Below are 19,956 nucleotides of genomic sequence, written 5' to 3' on the forward strand. Positions count from 1 at the left end.
TGGAGGGATAGGTACTACCAGGAAACAAGATGCGTGTTATGTACGATGGAGAAAAAGTACAGGAAATGTTTAATAAGCTATCCAGTGAAAAAAATCCTGAATAATAAATCTCTCCCAAACAAAAATGGAAACGGGCAATTGGATATTCTAGGAGGAGAGAAAGAAGGATAATTCATCATATAAATAATTCATTGCAAGTTTTAGCAGCCGGCGCTGCCGTGCATTTGGTATTGAAGACAGATGACATTGGGAGTGCTTGCGTGTGTGCTTAATTTTGTGTATATACAATTTTTTTGCTGAATTATATGGTTCTCATTGTGGTGCAGATCTGAAGATCTGTTATCAGTAGCCCACTGATTAGCATTTATTACTTGGAAGAGGGTACTGCTATTTTTTAACATCATAAACGGAGGTGCTAACCCAGCCTTACCGATCGATGCTGCCTGATAACCCAGGCTGTGATGGGTTTTAGTTATGCAGCATCACACAGAGCTCACTCTCCCAGAAGAGGGATGGGCGGGACAGCAGGGGTCTCCAGAGGCATCTTGGAAGCCTCTGGCTTGGGAGCTGCCACTGCTTTCCCAGAGGAGCCACACACGAGCAGCCGGGTGGAACCTGAGCAGTGACAGCGCCCAGGAAGGGCTAAAACCGAATGCTGTGGGCATGGAGATCATGGTCCTATTTCCAGTAGGAATACTGGTGTTGCCTACAGGTTTCATCTGAGGAAGAGGGGTTTTCTTCTGCCCTTAAGGGAGCAGGTGGGTGCTGCCTGAAGCCATGACCTGTGACAGAGGTGACAGCCTTGTGACAGGTGCTGGGCAGAGCAGGAACCTGAGCCAACACCTTCCCCTGTGCGCTGCTGTTCCATGAGCACAGCCAGGCACAGAACCCAGCACGCATGGCTGGCTCCCTGCTAGCCCCAGCCCTGGTTTCTTTTCCTAATAAGAGGCATTTTCCTTCCTCTCTCCTGAGGGAAATCAAAAGCACGTGCAGTGGTTGGTGCACTGCTCGCGACTGAACCCAGCGTTTGTGCGGCGGGATGGAACGAGGCACCCCAACAGCACAGCCCTGTTATACAGCACCACAACACCTCCAGGCTTCACCCAGCTGCAGGGCAAGCTAAAGCATTGCCACTGACCCAAAGAAATTACACATTTGGGCTGCCTTCAACTCATTACTTGCCCATTCTATCCAATTAGGTTTTATTTATTAAGCTACTCTGGAAACTCTCCTGGCGTTGACTGTTTTACACCTTCAGTGCATTTTTTTAAATCCTACTGTTTTATGAACTGATTAACAAGACTTACTGCTCCAACAGCACAAAAATACAATACAAATACAAAATATGGTCCAATTGAATCAAGAATCCAGCATTGGATTTTCCATATCACCACTGGAAAACACCTGCTGTTAAACACTACTGCAGTACTTGTTTTATTTTGCCAAATCCAATATATTATTATAAATCAGTTTGAAGATGAACAACTTCACTCTAAAATCCCAAATATGAATGTGAAAAATAATGACAAGCTTTCATGTTCCAAGCATTATTTCTTAATAATAACTTCATTCTAATGAGAAAGAAAAACGATGCTACTTTGCATAATTTAAATAATCTAATCAGCTTTCCAGATAAAATTATTAAAAACCATTGATTTAATCTCAAGTGCCCAACAGACCCCATAAACTCTGATGCCAAATATCTATTCTTTTAATTAAAAAAAATGAATTTAATAAAGATGACTGGTATGGTAATTAGAGCTATTATGAAGTATAGGCTACTTTGATCTAGAACATGCAGCCTTTAATTCTTGTGTGAAGGTGTTCCCACAGACACAGCCCAGACCCGAGCTCTTGTTATATTCCTGTCTTCAAAGAATTATTGTTTCAGACATGTCACTGCAAAGTGTTGGTTTAAGTCACTATTTTCCCACCACAATTTACACACTCACACAATGTAGCAACAAGAATCAACTGTTCAAAATATGGCACTTGAAACTAAATGCTAAATTTTTAAAATTTTCCTTGTATTTAATGCTTCACATGCTTACTTTCAGCTCCGCACATGTGTAGGCAAATAGGATATTCTGCTGCTCATAAATCCTTGGTGCAAGAGCAGTAATTGCCGTTTTTAGGGCCAATTTGAAGACTCCATAAGTGGTTGCCTGTGAAATGCAAAAGACAGCAAAACCTAGAAGACTGGAATGGGTTTGAAGAACTGATTCAGGGTTTATGTGGTGGCAACTGATTGAGAAGGATTTACCTTTACTCAGGACAGACAGGGAAGTCTGTGATGTCCTAATTCCTTCCAGGCCACTGAGAAATCCACAGCATCAGCCTCCTCTACTTCTCCTTCCACCCTCCAAGTTAGGACCAGCCTTTGATATCCTCAGCTTCTCCCCTTTTGGTTAACCAGTGGCACCCAGGATTCCCAGGAAATTGGAATATGCAATTTACTGAATAGACAGAAAACACCATGAAAGAAAGAAAGAGAAAAGGAAAATTATCACTCATTGACCAGTGATACCATTACTGGGAGAACCTGAAACACAGCAGAGCTAAGATTTGATTCTCTCTCATTACTGACAATGAGAGAACAAACCTTTCTCCTCCGGGAAGCCCCAGGTTCCAACTTTGTCCATTTTCAAGGTCTGCACTACAGGCTGTAACAACACAAAGAGAGGTTAAATTAAGCATGGTGCCACATCTGGCTACTGCAGAACTACAGCCAGCACTCAGAGCACACATCCAGCTCTGTTTAAGCACATATGCTGCTTTTTTCCTACCCAAGTGCATGCAGCAGCACTCAGCAATTAGCAGGGATGTTTTGTGTGCTGGCACTCACATGCACACAGCAGAGGAGAGCTCCAGGCAGTGACAGGGTGGGATGGCCAGCTACAGAATGGTTCTTCTAAAGGCATTACTACTGAAGGCAAGCTCATTCTACATAATTTAGAAAAAAAGCTCATCTGACTGGTTTTTGTCTCACAAAGCGAGAAATACCATGGCATGAGGCAGGAGGCCCTACTTGGTGCTGGCTGAAATTAAAGCCTGTTCAGTGCAAACACATTTTTTGGTTGGTGGCGGAGCTTAAAATAAATCTGATAGCAAGCGAGTCTAACTCAGCTTCACCTTACCCTCCGGATGTCCCACCAGGATGGGTGGCAGGGAACAGAGGTGTGCTGCAAGGGCTTGTCTGTCCCATCAGGAGGTGAGATCAGTGGCATTCATTCCCTGTGGTTTCCATGCACAACGTGACTCGTGGCCGCCCCAGGCTGTGCACGGGGCAGGGGCCGGAGCCCCGGTGCCTGCACCACCCGTGCTGCAGATAAGCACCACATCCTCACGGCCACAGTGTTTACACTGCTCCCTGATCTACTGCTGGAGCACTTTGATTGCACAAATAACAAATGGGCTTCTAAAAATGTGGTTTTAAAAGCCTTTGAAGCACAAGGCTGAGAGGTGACGTGCACACCAAAATTAGCAGAGCAATGATGTGTAGCTGGACCTCTGAATTTGTGGGTTACACCTTTGCAGACTAAGACATGCTTCATTCTGCTTTCTTTGCCACACTCCAAAGTTTTATGAGCTGCCTTTTAGGTAACTAAGTTTAAGGCTGAATACTTTTCCTTTCCACTCCCCAGTGTTTGGGTTTTTTCGTTTTAGACCACTAAGGAAGTTTTCCACTGCTTTGATTTCACACGGATTTAGTAACTAAGGGGTGTAGTTATTATAATTAAATATGAGAAGCACACTAAGGGACAGATATATTTGAGGGAATCAGTGCTAAAACAGTTCTGCAAAATAAGACAGTGACAAGAAAATTAAAACATCAGTGAAAGCTCCAAGCACTTCTAGCTGCAAAAACATTTCCTTTTTCCACATCGTTAGCACTGAACATTTCCTGTTACAAGCAAGAGCTTAGGAAGCCAGGCTTGCTCAACTCACCCCTGTTACTGAAACAATCCAATAAAAAACAGGTCTATGTCCTATTTTCCAAGCTCCTCGCTGGAGCTTGATCCCTCAAACACGAGCTCCATCTGGTGGGCTTCCCCAAAAAGTCGGAGCATCCATCCAGCCCTCCCCAGGGCCAAATACACGTGCCCCATGATGGGAATTCCAGCCATTACTTGCTTCAGGGGATTGATTTTGTCCTCGGGATCAAAACCTAGAGATACAAACAGTTCCAAGGAGAACTCAGGACCGACCATCCAGCATCAGCCCTTTGCCACAGAGCTGGTCTTGCTTTGGAAATCAGAGCTGCTTCAGTCTCCTGAAAAAAGCACACAACACCCTTTGAGATTTCTCTGGGGGTCCTGTTCAGCCACAGCTCCCTGTACTGAAAGGCAAAACCTCCCATTGCCAAAAACATGTCTGCAGATGTTTTGACTACCCAGTGGCATCTCAGATGGCACTGGGTGACTGTTTTTAGATGGCAAAGTGAGCCAGGTGTGACACAAGGCAAGCAGGGACAGCAGCCCTAGCGCCTCAGCACCCACCCCAGCCACTGCACAGAGCTTCATCGATGGGAGACAGCACAGCTCAGGAAGGACAAAGTTCCCGAGTCTGCACTCCAGGATGTTATCACAGTTTTAAATCCTCTCTTATAAAACATGGTGTCCTGTGAAAGACATTTTGCTGTGTGTAAGTAGGACATCTCCTCCAGAGATCTATAATTGCTTCCCGTCTCAAGTGAGGAGATGATAAAGCCCAGTGCAGCAGATTACAAGTTTATTGTAATAAATTGCATTGGCCAGGAAAGCAAAATTTAAAAACACAGGAGATTGAAATGATAAGAGAAGACAATTATGCAAAGCTTCAAGCCCAACATCTTATGTAACTGCAGGGATTTGTGTCTGCCTCAAGAACACGGCATGTGGGATGCACGTAACCGGTTTGCCTTCGGAAGCGCTCGCTCCTGTCTGAGCCTCCCCAAAGTGGGCAGGGGAGCAGGATCCATACGGATACAACCTCAGACGTGCATGTGGAGGCCACTAGCCCCACTGGTGTGTCTGTTTTTTGACAGCATTCACATGTTGTGAGGAGCAAAAGGCACAACAGAGACACTTCCATTGATTTGCCATTCCCCAGTAGCCGAGCACATCCGAGCTATTTAAAGGAAGTTGTTTGCCACTCTGGAGAAGCTGCTTGTTAGAAGGTGGGCAATTAGCAGGAAAAAAATGCCAGAAGAAGCTGAGTGTCTGTGTGTGGTCCCCAAGAAAGCCCACGGGACAGCTTGCCTCAAGACATCAAGAAATCTGTACAGAACAGCAGACTACCAAAGGGCCAAGGAGGAATTGATGGGATACATTTAATTAATCTTTCCTGTCATTTTACAACTCCAGCTGGAGGAACTCAGGGAATCAAGTGAATCAGAGAGCATGGAAAAAGCTCTCCCAGACTAAGGCTGGAAATACTTTTGGGGTGTTACTATTCCAAATGGAATTGTTTGCTTGAAGATAATTATTTTTCTCAGTACCAGCCTTAAGGTTTTTTGTACAAGCCAATGAAATATCTTCCAGCCCCAGTGTCTTCTCCCACTTCTCCACACAGAGCTAGCATTTATTGTCTGTAAATACCCCAACAATCTGTTACACCTACCCCAAGGACAAGTCCCAGCAAATAAGGCCATCCCCTACCTGGCAATATCCTCAGTGTTGCTGAGAAAACGAGTCTTCCAGGGCTCCTTTCTAAGATTTGCCAGGGCTGGCTCAGCAAGAAGAAAAGGAAAGGAAATAGCATTTTAAAACCAGGCAAAAGCCAAACAGGAAACACACCTCTTAGAAGCCACTAATTTTCCGCATCACAATGTTTGAAAGCAGGGTAAGATGCAGCACATTTGTTTTCAAATGGCAGTTTACTTTGTTCTTTAAGATCTCTTAAAGAACAAAGATAGAGCACTAAAGAGAGAGATGGCTTTAGCACCAGGTGCTTCCTTAATACATCCCACTTTTTCAGGGAAGCTACAGTGGTTCCTCTGTTTAGCCATCAAGATGATGATCATGGCCATGTCCACAAAAATCCCGTTCCCAAATCATGGGAAGACCAGCATCAAAACACTTCAGCCTGGCACCAGCAATGACATTTCGATGTATTGATGGGATCAGCTGCCAGCCCATCAGCTCATTTATCATGCACTAATTCATAATGTTCTCCTGCTTTATTGACAGCTTTGCAGGTTTCCTCTGGGTTGGCAGGGATCTGGATTACAAATGTCCCACAATTTAGGTGCTTGCTCCCTCTAGAGCCAAAGAAGATCCTGCCCAGTGCAAAGCCACACAGGCAGTTGTTTGAAGAACTTGAAGGTCCCCAAGGCAGTGGTGAGTCTGTACAGCAGTGACTCTATTCTGACACCCTTATTCAGACAAAGTTCCCACTGCTGAAAATGGCCAGGTTGGATTCCATCTCCTGACCACACCCAGATTTTTACTGATACACACACAAACGTGCACATGGTATCACTGACAGTCAGTGTGTAACACTCATCCCACATTTAGGTGTTATGACCTGCTCTCCCCCTCAGAAAAACCTCCCCAGCCTGCACCCTGCAGAGGCAGGGATGGAGATCAAACAGGTGGCCCTGGCTCACTGAAGCTGGGACTCTTGGGGACAGGTCCCACCTGGCTGAAGTCCTGTCTGCATTCTCAGATGTCCACCAAGCTCAGAGAACACGCTGAGATTGCCTTGAGCTAAAAGGTTCCCTGCCTTCCACCTGCCCACCTCTAGGAAGCCAACATCCTTGGAACCTGCTGGCTTTGGATCAAATTTGACACTTCAGAGGTGACACAAAGTCACTGGGCAGGCCTGGCAGACCCGTGGCCAGCACAGAGCCAGCCCAGCTCCATAAACACTGCTCTGTAGGAAACCAGGCCAAAAGCACAGACCTGCCCTGCCTGGGTCCCTTCCCCAGAGCTCCTGCAAGTTTTCTGTTCCCTGGCATGAAGAATTTGTGCCCTGAAGAAGGAAACCAGCTCTGTGAGGTGAGGAAATGGCCCGGGGAACCTTTGGGGAAGGCAGTTTTTGTGCTGTACTTTCTCTCTGCAAAAGAGAAGTGTTTACATTGCCAGGAATGGGTTTTCAGACTGGTCTAAAATCATGTCATTTTGGACAAATCTTTGAGCACTGACCTTCCCCATCCTGGTGAAACCCCACAGACTGCTAGGTGGAGGAGGTTGAAGAGAGGGAAAGGTGTCCATGCCCATGCCCATTCCAGAGATGCACCAGGAGCCTTTCCACAGCCTGCAGGCAGGGAGGAGACAGTGCTTTAGCTCCAGAGGCCCCTCATCACCAAAGGAAAACCAAGAGCAGAGCAACAGCACAGTTTTGTGAGCAGGAGAGACTGCTTTGGAACCCAATTAATGCTAGCAGTAAACTGGGAGTAGTCTTATAAAAGAGTAAATAAACCCCAGTGGAAACACAACTTCTCCCTTAGCAGAGGATAAACATAAAGCCTGCACTGAGAAAGCAAGCAGGGTGGCAGGGAGAGGGCTCTGCCAGCCCTGAGTGCAGCACATCCAACAATTTCCACAGGCAAAGCTGCTCAGCCTGGGAAGACTTTAAAAATCAGACCCTGGTGAAGTCTCAACTCCAGGCTGAAGAGAAACCCTCATTTTCTACAACACTCTGCCCTGGGGACACTGACTCTTGTTATGTGGTCAGGTTAAAAGTTTTAGTGCAATAACAGCAGCCTTGCTAAACCTCTAGGACATTGCTCTCCTGGAGGGAAGAGCACATGTGGGGATATATTTAACTCTTACACTCAAACCTTCAGAAGTGAACACTTGTTTCCTATGTATATAATAGAAATAGAAACATGCAAGTGCACACAGGAGCACAGGCTGTGCACAAACATCAGGCCCTGGACCACCTGGAAGAGCCTGAGTTTTCCACACAGGTTTTTCCTACAGAGCAAGGAAAATCCATGGAGTTCAGCAAAGCCAGACTCGCTCTGGGCTCTGCAGAGCCCTCCCTCTGGGGACTTCAGAGGCAGAATGTCTGCACAATTTCAGGGGCTAATATGTCAAAGCTTAAAGTAGCCTGAAGAATTTAATGGGGATTTAGATGCCTGCAACTGCAATGTAGCATTTTTGAGAGCAGTTGAGTGAGATGAATGGCATCTGCTCAGGAGTCATGAAACACCCTGCCAGTGTCACACCCTGCCGGCACACACAAATCAAGGGGCAATGCCTGCATCACTTTCTTCTCAGAAGAAGGAAGGCTGACACTTGTCATAAGCTGAAGCTGTTCCAAACCAAAATGAAACACTGCTCATAAACAGTAGTGGTGTTTACATACAGAAACTAAACAAATTTGGGCAGAATAGGCTGAGTGAATATGAACAAACCAAGCAAAGAACTCATAGGGGATATCCTTATTAATATCCTCCCCCTTCCTGGTACTGCTCAGGTTTTCTTGTTTGCATTTCCCACATCTCTTATCTGTGTTTCAGATACAGAAAGCCACACAGCATGCCATAGCTTGACTGCTTGCATTCATCAAAGTGAAAATGCCTATTAATAAGAATTCAATTATTTGGAAAAAAGTTCCTGGCAGCACAGCAGCACCTAAGTTCTTTTCCAATGGGAACTTTACTTTCTGCAAATCTCATTTGACTCAAAAAAAACCCAAAACAAATTAGAAATAGATGGTCTGCTGTGACTCCAAAGAGAAGGGCTGCAAAGAAACGAGCATGAAAAGCAGAACCTGTCACAAGCATCTGTGGAACAGCAGGAAGTTATGGCCAGCTTGTGACAGTAGCACTAAGACTCCACATGGGAATACTATTAAATTAACAGCACATTGAGATTAATTGCCTTTTTTTTTTTTTTCCCTGAGGATTTTACCTATTTTTTTTTCAGTTGCCCAACAGGTATCTTGTAATGCAGTGGGTTTGATTTCGTGGGGAAGTTTTCTGGTTTTGCAGCTCTTTCTGAGCTGTGTTTCCAAGTCCTGTGTTATTAATTTATCACCCAGGAATAGAAAAGCAGCTCAGTGCTCCGACCTAACCACACCCAAATCCTCAGGGAAGTCAGATGTCTCTTCAGAAGCCATGTGCAGTGAGATAACAACATCACACACACTCTTGGAATTTTAATTATCACTATTAAGGATTAGGAACCCTGTGAGCAACCAATTTAGCTGGCATTACTAAGCCAGAGTCAAGCCTGCTTTTAGTTAACTGTAATGCAATATTCATGCCTCAAACCTGATTTTAGCGAGTTCCCTTCCCTTCTGGAGCAAGTACATCACTGGAGGCTCCAAGTCCCCTCTTTGGCATCCCCACCCTCACTTAATTCTTGACCACAGGGGAATTTTAACAGGGAATTAACTAATCCCTCTCTTGCTACTGCCAACATAAGAGAGAACTGTTATTCCAGTTCAGGAGAGATCAGCTTTTCTCCTGTTAAGCTATTCTTTCCTAAAAGAAAGCTGGAAATATGGGGAGATTGACTGCCCCTCCAAAGCTGCTTTAGTGTCTGAACAGGTCACTTACACAGAAAGAATTTTCTCTGGAATATCCTGGTGTTGATGACTGTGTTTTTCTGCTATCATTGCTAATCCCCTCCATTCCATAATTAGGATTGTTTCTCCTGACATTATTTCTACAGATTCCATGCTGGGGCATGACTATAAAGGACAGGCTGCAAATCTGGCACTGAGGAGAAAGAGGAAAAAAGAATAGGAATTGCAAAAAGATCAGCTCTCATTTTAACCTTCAGAAAAGTGCAGTTTTTCCTAACTTTTAGCATAGGGAAATATTCTGGCTGGCGTTTTGTGCCTCACCTTAAGTGAGAGTTTTAAGTGACTGCTGTGAATAACCAAAGCTAGAGCTGGTTTGGTGAATTATTTGCAAAGAGTCTCTGCATGTGCCAGCCCTGCAGGGTAATGTCCTTGTTTAAATGGATTAACGTGGGATTAACATGACCAACAGCTGACACACGGGATGCCTGAACACAGCAAGGCACAACAGGAAAGCTTCCTCCAAGAAAATTAAAACATCTCCCTCTCTTCTCCCAGCTAAACCAAGAAACAAAATGAAAGGAACCACCCAGGTGACAAAAAGGCCAATAAAGGAGGTTTGCCATTTGCCAGAGCTGTCACTTCTCACTCAGTCAGGTCATGTGCTACACACACTAGCAGCACACATCCTGCTTTGCTCCACTCTCCAAATCCTTTCCCTTGGCCCTGGGAAGAGCCTCAGACCCTTCCTTGGGCTGGTATCTCCCATCAGACCAAAACTGCAATCTCCAGTCTCACTGCTGTGAGGTCTTAACTCCTGCACTAATCACAGACCATGAGGAACCCACCAGGTCCCTTCCCTGGCTGCCCCAGCCCTGCTCTCAGCACTGCCAGCCCATGGCCAGCCTGGGCCTTGGGCTCTCAGCAAAGCAGCCCTTGGACAGGAAGCACCTGGGTGCTGCCCTTTTATAGGGCAGGTGGAAGCAGGGCTGTTGCTGCTCTAAGTGAAAACACAGCATTACCCAGCATCCTGGCTCCTGGGGGGAAAGTGTTTTATTAATCAGAAAAATGCTTTCCACCCCGTCGTGTCTTGCAGACCTTTAAACTTGCATCTGCACGAATCACAGAAATTCTTCTGTCATTCTCACAACAGTTAAAACACAAACTTCAGGATTACTTTCTTTAAAAAAAGAGAGATAACTTGATTCTCATTAGAATTACCCTCTCAGCTCAGCACAGGGTGCTATGGGCTAGGTAGAATTTCCAGGGTACATTCCCCATCCATGATAGTGGGAAGTTGAGATTGCTTGACCAAATTGCATGGTCATACACCACCTGCTTTTTCTCATTCTAGTCTAGACTACTGAAAGAGAGAGAGGGGATGAAGACCAGAAATGTTGGGCACCCCATAATCCTGATTACCCAGGAACTGCTGTCATGACCAAGCAATGACTGGTAGGAGGATGATGTGAAGATAATGAAGTGAAAGTCTTTGGGTGTGAGGACTCAGAGCCAAAGGGTAAAAGAGCATTATTTCACCCAAAGTGCTCACCATGCATTTCTAGTTCTGCTTTTGAAACAACTAATTTCATCTGAGAAGAAAATGTTTTCATGGATGGTGTGTTCTTGCTATAATTCATGAGACTATGTATAAAAAACAAAACATTTTTCTCCACAGGAAAAAGAAAAGGGACAAAAATTCCCCAAAGACCCCAGGTTTTTAAGGGAGAACTGGGAGTGTTGAAATCCAGCTTTGGCACAGCTGAAGGAAGGAAAAATCCCTGTTAAGAACACTATAGTTGATTTTAACTAAAATAACTCACCCCTTCAGAGTTGTCTGGGTCACTGCAGAAAGCATTTCCTCTGGGGGTGTTTGAGGCTGGCAATGCTAAATCAGACAGATGACAGCACCTGCATTGGGGAAACATACATCATTCCAAGAAAATCCAGCGGAAAAGCAACTTCCAGGCATTTAATGTGCATTTTTAAAAGATACAAAGTCCCTGTCATACAACACTAGGAATATCAGGATTTGCATGAGCCAAAGTTTACAGTCTTGTGCCCAAGCCTGACAAACATTAAAGGCCCATGACTATAAAGATAGCCCCGCAAACACCATTCTCTCCCTGTGAAAAGCTCGCGTTCAATCGCCCTTTCGGGCCAGCTGACGCTGTCAGACAATGAGCGAAGCCCACAAATGGCCGGCGCAGAGCTCCGCGGAGGGCTGGGGAGAGGAGCGGCGGTGAATGGAGCGGGCGGCTGCCCCCGCACCGAGCACACAGAGCGCGTCTGTCCGGGCACTCCCGGCGCCTCGGAGCGCGGGTGCGCTGCCCGCAGCGCTGGTCACCTGCTGGGAGCTCCCATTGAAGGAGGTTACATGCTAATTGGATTTTCCGAAGGCAGTGCATTAGCATTTTCCATGATCTCACCCTTATTAGCCAAATTGCTGATCAGGAGGAGCGGGTTATATTGTGCTCTGTTGCATTATCTGCCGCTGCGAGCCAGCCCCAGATTCATGCGGAGATAAAAACTCCCCTCTCTCTAGCAGAGACTCGGGAGGCCATTGTGGAGCTAAGGTTGCAGTCACACTCTAATTTTCAATAGTTCACCAAAAACAACCTCTCTCTGGAGGCTGCCTTGCCCAGAGCTTTGCTCCTGCTCTTCCTGAGTCTGCCCTCTAAGTCAGGAATGTCAGCTCTTTCATCCCTGTTGGCAGAAGCAGCATTGCTCTACAATGTAAAAGCAGAAGAATCCTTTCCCATGGGCTGTTCCCCATTGAGCCCAGAATCAAATGCTGGACATGTTTAATGCTGTAAGGTTATTATTTCTATGCACAGGCCTTTGAATATTGAAAGGAATGGAAATACCTGTTCCAGAAGCAGAAATGACACATGCAGGCCATCCTGTAGCTGATGACTGTCTTTGCACAGCTCAAAAAACTGTTTGTGTCAGAATTTAAATCCACATGAAACACTGCTGAGCTACCATGACATCTGTCCTGCAAAAATCCGTTTTTTCTTTCAAGGTGGGGGCCCAGCAGGTTTGGATACCTGTTCTCAACAGCAGCCTTCTTAAAAGCCTGAAGGGAAGAGACAATCTTGCACGTAGATTATCAAGTAATGTTTGCTGGACACTCATCCACCAAAATTTTCTGAAAAAAATTATTGTCTAAATACAATTTCACTTAAAAAGCCAGGTTTTATTCTTGGTTAGAGGTTACATGACAATGTTCAGATTCATTACAAGAATAATTTGGAAATATAAAGCCATATTCACTGAGAAGTTGAACCCATTCAACATTTCTACTAAAATTCTTGCAATACAAATAAGTACACACAGAAAAAACCCAGGTGATTATGTTTTACATGTAATTTGAGAGCCAAAACAAAAGGAGATCTACCTGGACTCAAAAGGGGAAATGGGCACTTTTTAGCTGGCCTGGCATGGGTGGTACCCTGATCTGATCAGAATTACACAAAGGGGTTTAAACAGTGAAGCAGATTTCCCTTTTACCAACCAAGAAGGAGAGGACAGAATTCAAGGAGATCAATCAACAAACCATTCCCTGGAATCAAATAAAAATCCTCATCATTCCCAAACAACAACCACAAAAAAAATCAGATCACTATTGGGCTTGTAAGCTCTTGAATTCAAACCAGATGTGACAGTCTGAATCCCCAGCAAGAACTGCATCTCTTCTGATGAGGCTTTTAAAGAGATTCTCACAAGGCAGCACAAACAGCATCTTCAGAACAAAGGGCAGTAACGCTTCCCAGCAGAGTTTAACTGGATCCTGAGGATCACCAGCCTGTGTGAGCTGCTTTTCTATTGTCCTCACAGGGATTTTACCAGACATAAATCACATGCACTGAAGAGATAAGGAGCTAGGAGCAAAAAAAAAACCCAGAAGAAAACAGAATAATGAAGTTGCAAGAGTCCCTTGCAGCCTTTGGTTTACACTTCTCCAGGCTGGAGGCTGTCAGCGATGGGCTCCCTTCTCCAGAGAGGAATCTGCAAAAGCAAAATCAATGGGAATTACATGAGAAATGCAACTCACTCAGGAGTCATTTTCCTCCATTTTGTAACACTTTCACACACACACCCCCCAAATCCAACACTGTACTTCACTACAAGGCTGTAATCAAACCAATAGAAGTGGCAGTAGGAGTGAAGAAGCAAAAGAGAGTGGGGCTAGCAAAGAGTGCTCCAGGAGTCTCCTTCTCAACCATCCTCTAATCCTGGTGGTTGACACAGAGCAAACAGTAGGGTCTCATGGTTTAAAGCCCCCATGTAAAATCTTTCCAGACTTTTTTAAAAGATCAGCTGACATTTAGCAGTGCCCAGAGGCGTACATTGGAATTAGGTGCACCCAAGAGAGCAGCTAAATCTGACAGCGGCAATAATTAGTACCCAAGGCTAAGCAGGTGTCTGTGGTGCAAATATGTGTTTGATAGTAAGTCACTCAAGCTAGGAAAATAAAACAAAATTGAAGAAAGGAAAGATGCTATTCTGGTGCAACACATGCTTCCTGAAGCTTCAAAACGTTTTGGAAAAATGCTCTAACACTTCTCTAGTAGCACCAGCACAAATGCAGTCACTATTTCACTTAGAGAAAACATCAGGAATGATGAATCCTGATCTGTTGGCTCATAGAAATAAAATTATCAAATCGTGCAGCTGTTTAAATCACATATCCTGTTCCTCTTCCCAAGAGACTTTTCTGCCTGGTACTCTGAAGAACTACAACACATTCTGTGATCTTCAGCTCAAGCTGACTTTTAAAAGCACTTTAACTTCATATGCTCTGGAGTTAGGAATCAGAAGTGTGCTAATGGCCTTTTTGCAGTACCAGAAATCAAGCTGGATCAGTAAAAATGCTGAAAATAATCACATTTTCATTCCCAATGAGGATGGCAAGCTGCTAATTAAATCTGTCTTGACTACTTGGAAGCACTGATAATTTCTCATGTAATGTATGCGCTGAGGAGATGCTAATACCAAAAATGTTAGTCTGGGTCTGGGATTTTTTCCAGGAAAATTAAGATGTCAATTAATTGACTTTTTTTTTTCTGTCTGGTTTTTACAGAAGACCTCCACAAATCCATTTTTTTTCAGTTTTTCATATTTCCCCCCCCTCTCCCTACAGATGTCATTATTTTCAGTGGCAAACCCCACACTTCTCCCTCCTCTTCTTCCAATTAGCTGTAATTATAACAACATTAGCAGCAAATTAGGTGCCTCCAGGGCAAAAATCTGGGGAGCAGCAGACTGGAAAGGAAGAGGAGATGAGATTCTAATGGAAGTAAGCAGGCACATCCATGTGCTCATCTGGGCACCCTTAGGGCTGTGCAGGTTGAGCTCTGCTTTCCCTGAGCTTGCCAAGACGAGGAGGTGACCAGCTGCTGCCACAAGCCTCCAGAGCTACCCCTGGAGAGGGAGGCAAAAGGCTCCATTTGGGCTTCTCCCCGTGCCTGGCATCACTGGATCCAAGATAAAAACATCCAGCTCAGGCTGGAGAAACCCATTGGTTGTATCTGATGTTCTGAAGGGGTAACTGGGGTCCTTAAATGCATCTACTGGGAACATTTCTGCCAAGGAAAGAAATGCAGTAGGATTAACTGTGCAAGTGAAAAGGCAAGACGTGCCAGCAGTTGCAGCATGCAAAAGGGTTCTTGCCCCGAGTAGGCTTTTGAGCAATAAACCTTTTTTCCAGAGAATTTTGCATTAAATATCTGGGTCCAGGGAAAATCTCCAAGATCAAGCTCTTTTTTACAACTGTCTTTTCAATTTTGCACAGTTCAATAAGGAAGGAAGTCAATACTGCTTGCCAAGTAAAATGACATTAAGTACATTTGCTGGAAATCTTCTTGCCTTGCTCCTTAAAAATTAGAAAAAACCCACCCAAATCAACAACAAAAACCAAACAGAACAATATAACCAAGAACAAAAAGGTCAGAATCTGACATCAGGAGTGTAACAGAGCACAGAGAGACTTAGGAGCTAAATTTCCTCCTAAGGCAGCACTGCTGGTCCAACAAGACAAGGCTGGGAGAACTTCAGCATATTTTAGGACTAAGATTTCCTGCACAGCAAGGTACCTGGGGAGGGATCAGTCCAGAGGTGGGAAAGAAGAGCTATTCATGGAAATATATTGGGACCTGAAAGGAAACACCTTTGCTTTTTAGGAGGACAAGCTGAACTTGGCTATGAGTTATCTGAGGTTCTAAGCAGATTTTGAGGGTTGGAGTTCTTATTTACTCTCATTTTGCCTACCCTATTTCCCTCATCCTTTCCTGTTTCTGATGAATTTATTCCCAGTTTATTAGAAAGGGCTCAAATCTAAAAGTGCCAGATCCAAACCACCACACAACCACAGGGGCTCAGTGCTGGACACAACATTGCATAAGTGATCCTCCGCCAACTACCAAAACATATCTCTGGGGAAAATAACAGTCTGGAGAGCAAACTTTAGAAAATAGCATCAAATAGTGCTCATCAAATTTCTGTAGCAAAGGGTTGGGGTTTTTTTAATTTAAAAATTCTTCAGAGGTAATTATATATAAATGATGGCAAAAAATGTTTTTTAGACAAAATAGAAAGACAAACTGGGCTTAACAAGGGCAGCAGTCCTTTGAGACAGCCTCCTCTTACCATGGCAGCAGCTAAGGAGAATGGTGTCAGTCAGAAGTACAGATATGGTTACAGGAGAAACAGAAAACATGAGATTACAGCTGGTGACAGAAGGACCCCTGCAGAACCCAAGACAAATGCCAAAGTACCTGAGTGCAAGCACCTTCCTCCCTCCCAGGAGAGGGAGGAAAACACAGTGAAGGTTCCTCTTATACAAAACTACAGAAAAAATTACTAAGTCCTGCTTAGTGACATACACCTTTAAAGTCCCAATCACATTATGAGACTCACAGATTTCAGATCTCTCAAAATCAGTTTTTTAAAATGGAATATTATCAAAACTACCAGTTTCCCAACTAATTTCACTGTGTTCAGCTCTGAAGTTACAACCTGTGACTTGTGTTTCATAATTATTACTTAAGAAAAAATGCCCAGCATCAAAGGAAAATTTGTTAAGGGAAATTTAAAGGTTTTCCCTAGAAACATCAATCTACTGAAATAGCATTCCTAAAGGAAACTGGTTTATGCCTAAAAGTTGCTTCACTGCTGATTTGTTTCCTATAATGAAGACCTAGCTCAGCAGAGAGGAGATTTATCCGTCCTTTTATAATCTACTGAGAAAATGAAGGATGAGAACTGAGAACCAGGAATGCTGCTGCACATGCTGGCTCATTTAGACCCACCAGTGTAATTAGCACTTGTACGAAATGGAGCAAAGAAATGGGCACATCAAGAACTCTTGCTCATCACATATTCTTGGAGCTTCTATCTTGGAAACCTTTCCCAAAATACTTACAGGCAGATTTAACATAGACAACTATATATAATACATAAAGCCAGGCTAGTGACTCAAGAGTGGGGGTTTGACCTCTGTGTGATCAATGGATAAATGATCAAAATCATCTGTTGCAGCAGTCAGGATAAAGAGAATAAGAGCCCAGAAGCTGTTAAAGCAGACATCCTACACTGCACTATTAAGAAATCCTCTTTAAAGGGGCTGGAGCCAAAAGGGAAGGGAAAAGTCTCAAGTATCCTAATCCCTGTCCCGTTGAGAAGGAGGTGTTTGGATGTTCTGGGCAAGGAACAGAAATTGAAAGACAGAGCAGAGATTTTCAAGAAGTTTTCCTCAGGGAGTGAGAAGTCAAGTCATGTAGTCAAGCAGGGTGGAAGAAGAGCTCTCCTTTTTCAGATCCCCCCAGTGCACTGCCCTGGACCACAGCTGCAGTTGGTGGCAGGACTGGTTTCATTCCCTGTTAGAAACATCCTCCCTGTATCCTCTGGTGCAGTAAATCACTTGGAGTTTGAGTGGGAGGAATGGCAAAATTAATCTCCTGTTCTGTTGTGCAGGCACAGCACTACTTTCCCTGTGACCACATCAGAACTCTGCAAAGAGCTGCTGTGTAATTATGGGATGCCCAACAGCCATTTTGGTGAGCTACATTCCCGCTCTATCCTCTCTTCTGGGCAAAAATGGATGACAGCAAATAATGGAATAGTTCCTCTGTAGCCATCTTCTTCTTCCAGATGTAACACAGCAGCTTCTGGATTCAGCATCCCTGGAGCCCCACATGAGACCCACTGGCACCATGGGATGGCAGTGTCCATCTTTTGGGTGGTCTGAAACAAGTACTTCAAAACATCCAGGAATGATTTAATATCCAGATACAGATGTTAATTACTCTCCCCGTTTCCAAAAAATAATTTGTACTGACCCTTTGGCAAGTATTTAACTCTGCTCACTTCCATGGCTCTATTTTCAGACCTGGTACCTGAACTACCAGAACAGACCAGGAACAGCAATGGGCATTTTGTCTTTAAGGTGAAACAACATCCTAAAGCCTGCACTTTGTTACCAAGGACTCCTCAACCTGCCCCATGCTGGCCCCCTGTTTCGGCTCTTCATTAAATTCGGTCTTCGCTGGAGCAACAGAAGCTCTAAGGAGAATTCTGAGGGTATCTTTTCTTTAGGACTATTACTAGGTGTTTAATGAGGCAAATGTGTGATCCTATAATGTGTAATAGAGACATTTTATGAATAGCAACAAAGCTATAACATAGAGGGCATTACATCAGAAACCTCACCTGTGGTGCACACACACCAGCCTTGACTCTCCAAGGCAAAGCTGTCACATAAGCACTCAACAGATAGACAGGAAAGTTTACTCTACATCCCTCAAAGGCCTCCATTTGAAAAAAAGTCCATTTAATACATGCTCTGTACAGCTGCTGTCTTACCATTTGCCTTGTGCTGCACATCTGGCGGAAGCTGGTCAGGAACATACCACCGATAGTCTGGCTGCACAGAACAATAAAACATTATTGCAGCAATATGGACTTCACAGGCACTTCAAAGAAAAGAGCAGTGACATGATAAAAACATAATTGTGCTGTGAAGCCTCTCATTAGCCATACAAAAGCAGTTTAAAACAAAATCTTATTTAGGTTTGTTTCCACCGATCCCGGTCTTCCAGCTTGCTTCCTTTCTTATGGCATCAGAAAAATTGGTGTAAACCTTTCTAGATCCCACAAATCACAAGGACACATTAAGAGAACCAAACCGGACTTTAAAAGGGCTAAGGAATCAAGTGCAGCAGAAGATACCAGCAGGCATCTCCCTCTACCAAAGAACCCCAGAGAAACCTGGCCCACCTAACCGGTGAAGCTGCTCCAGTTTGAATGCATCTGTAGCAGCTGTAAAATGCTCCAGTGTGACAGGAATGAACCACGGAATAAAGTTCTCTCCCCTCCTCCCTTTGCTCACAGGTTAGCACAGTTGTTTCTATAGCATTAGCTATTACCAAATAACTTCCTGCAAACACCGTGGGATAGGGAAAATTCCCATCTTTCTCCTAAGAGGAAGCACTGGAAAGGTTATGTCCATGCAGACACAGTTTTGTCCAGGGAAATCTTGGAAGAAATAGTGCATTATAGTTTAACCACCCACTGTGGCAAATGAGTAGCAAATTACCACTAGAGAAAACAACTCTGGGACCAGCCATTTCAGCTGAAGCTGTGTTAGGCTGTCTGTCTGGAATAAGTAGTCCATGGAAGCTTGTCAAAGTCTAGGTAATTGCTTCTTCAAATTAGTTACACTGGAAAAATGATTCTTGTTTTGCAGAAATTACTCTGACAAAATCATTGAGTAGCCCCAAGGGGAATCTTGCAGATTTCAATTTGCAGGGAACAAATTTCATATACTCCTACAGAAGTTTTGCCTGAATTAAGATGGCAGGATGAAGCTGTAGAGAGAGAAAACAGATTTAACTTTTATGTTTTGCTGTCACTCATGCTTGTACGGCAGTAATCACTCTCATACACTGTCAGGAAAAAAAGGAGCTATTGTATTTCAACGTAAATTGTACCAGTCACAGGAATTATTAACTAATTCTGTGCTTGTGTGCAAACAAAGTAGACCTTGATTCCAAGCTTTAAGCACAGGTAGTCTTTCAACAATGGCTCAAATTACACTCATTTGCATTGTTTTTTTGAGTTTCTGGTGAATTTTATGTTTTCTGATCAATTCTCTTTTTATGTACCTGTACCCTGCAAACTTGAATTAATTTCAAGAACAAGATGTGTATTTCACATCAGACTAACCAAAATGTTTCTACTAGAGTGTAAAAAGGAAAGAAAAAGCGCAAGAACAGAAAAAGAGGGGAAAAAGCAAAAGCACAGCCTAAACATGCAGGATTACGTATCAGGACACCCATTAAATTCTAACACCTTTCTTCATTGCTAACAAATTGCTCAGGGAGGTACCCAAAGCTCAGAGCAGCAACTCACACAGGCAAAGAATTGAAAAAAAAGGGTCAGAATGAAACTGGGAGTTACAAAGCAACCAGTCAGACTGACACCGGCGCTCCAGCA

At 44.0% G+C, this 19,956-nt stretch overlaps 1 protein-coding gene across 1 annotated transcript in view; it reads right to left on the reverse strand.

Moving 5' to 3' along the window:
* Positions 1 to 12,637: 12,637 nt before the first annotated feature.
* The window catches only part of TNIP3 (TNFAIP3 interacting protein 3), a 32,865-nt gene continuing 25,546 nt past the window's right edge, over positions 12,638 to 19,956 (reverse strand). The window contains exons 11-12 of the mRNA XM_005427064.3: positions 18,325 to 18,385; positions 12,638 to 13,470 (exon numbers count right to left, since the gene is read on the reverse strand). Coding sequence (XP_005427121.2) covers positions 13,439 to 13,470; positions 18,325 to 18,385 — 93 coding nt within the window. The 3' untranslated portion in view covers positions 12,638 to 13,438. The remainder of the gene's footprint in view (positions 13,471 to 18,324; positions 18,386 to 19,956) is intronic.

The sequence above is a fragment of the Geospiza fortis genome, unplaced genomic scaffold, assembly GCF_000277835.1.
Source record: "Geospiza fortis unplaced genomic scaffold, GeoFor_1.0 scaffold636, whole genome shotgun sequence".
Lineage (NCBI taxonomy): Eukaryota > Metazoa > Chordata > Aves > Passeriformes > Thraupidae > Geospiza > Geospiza fortis.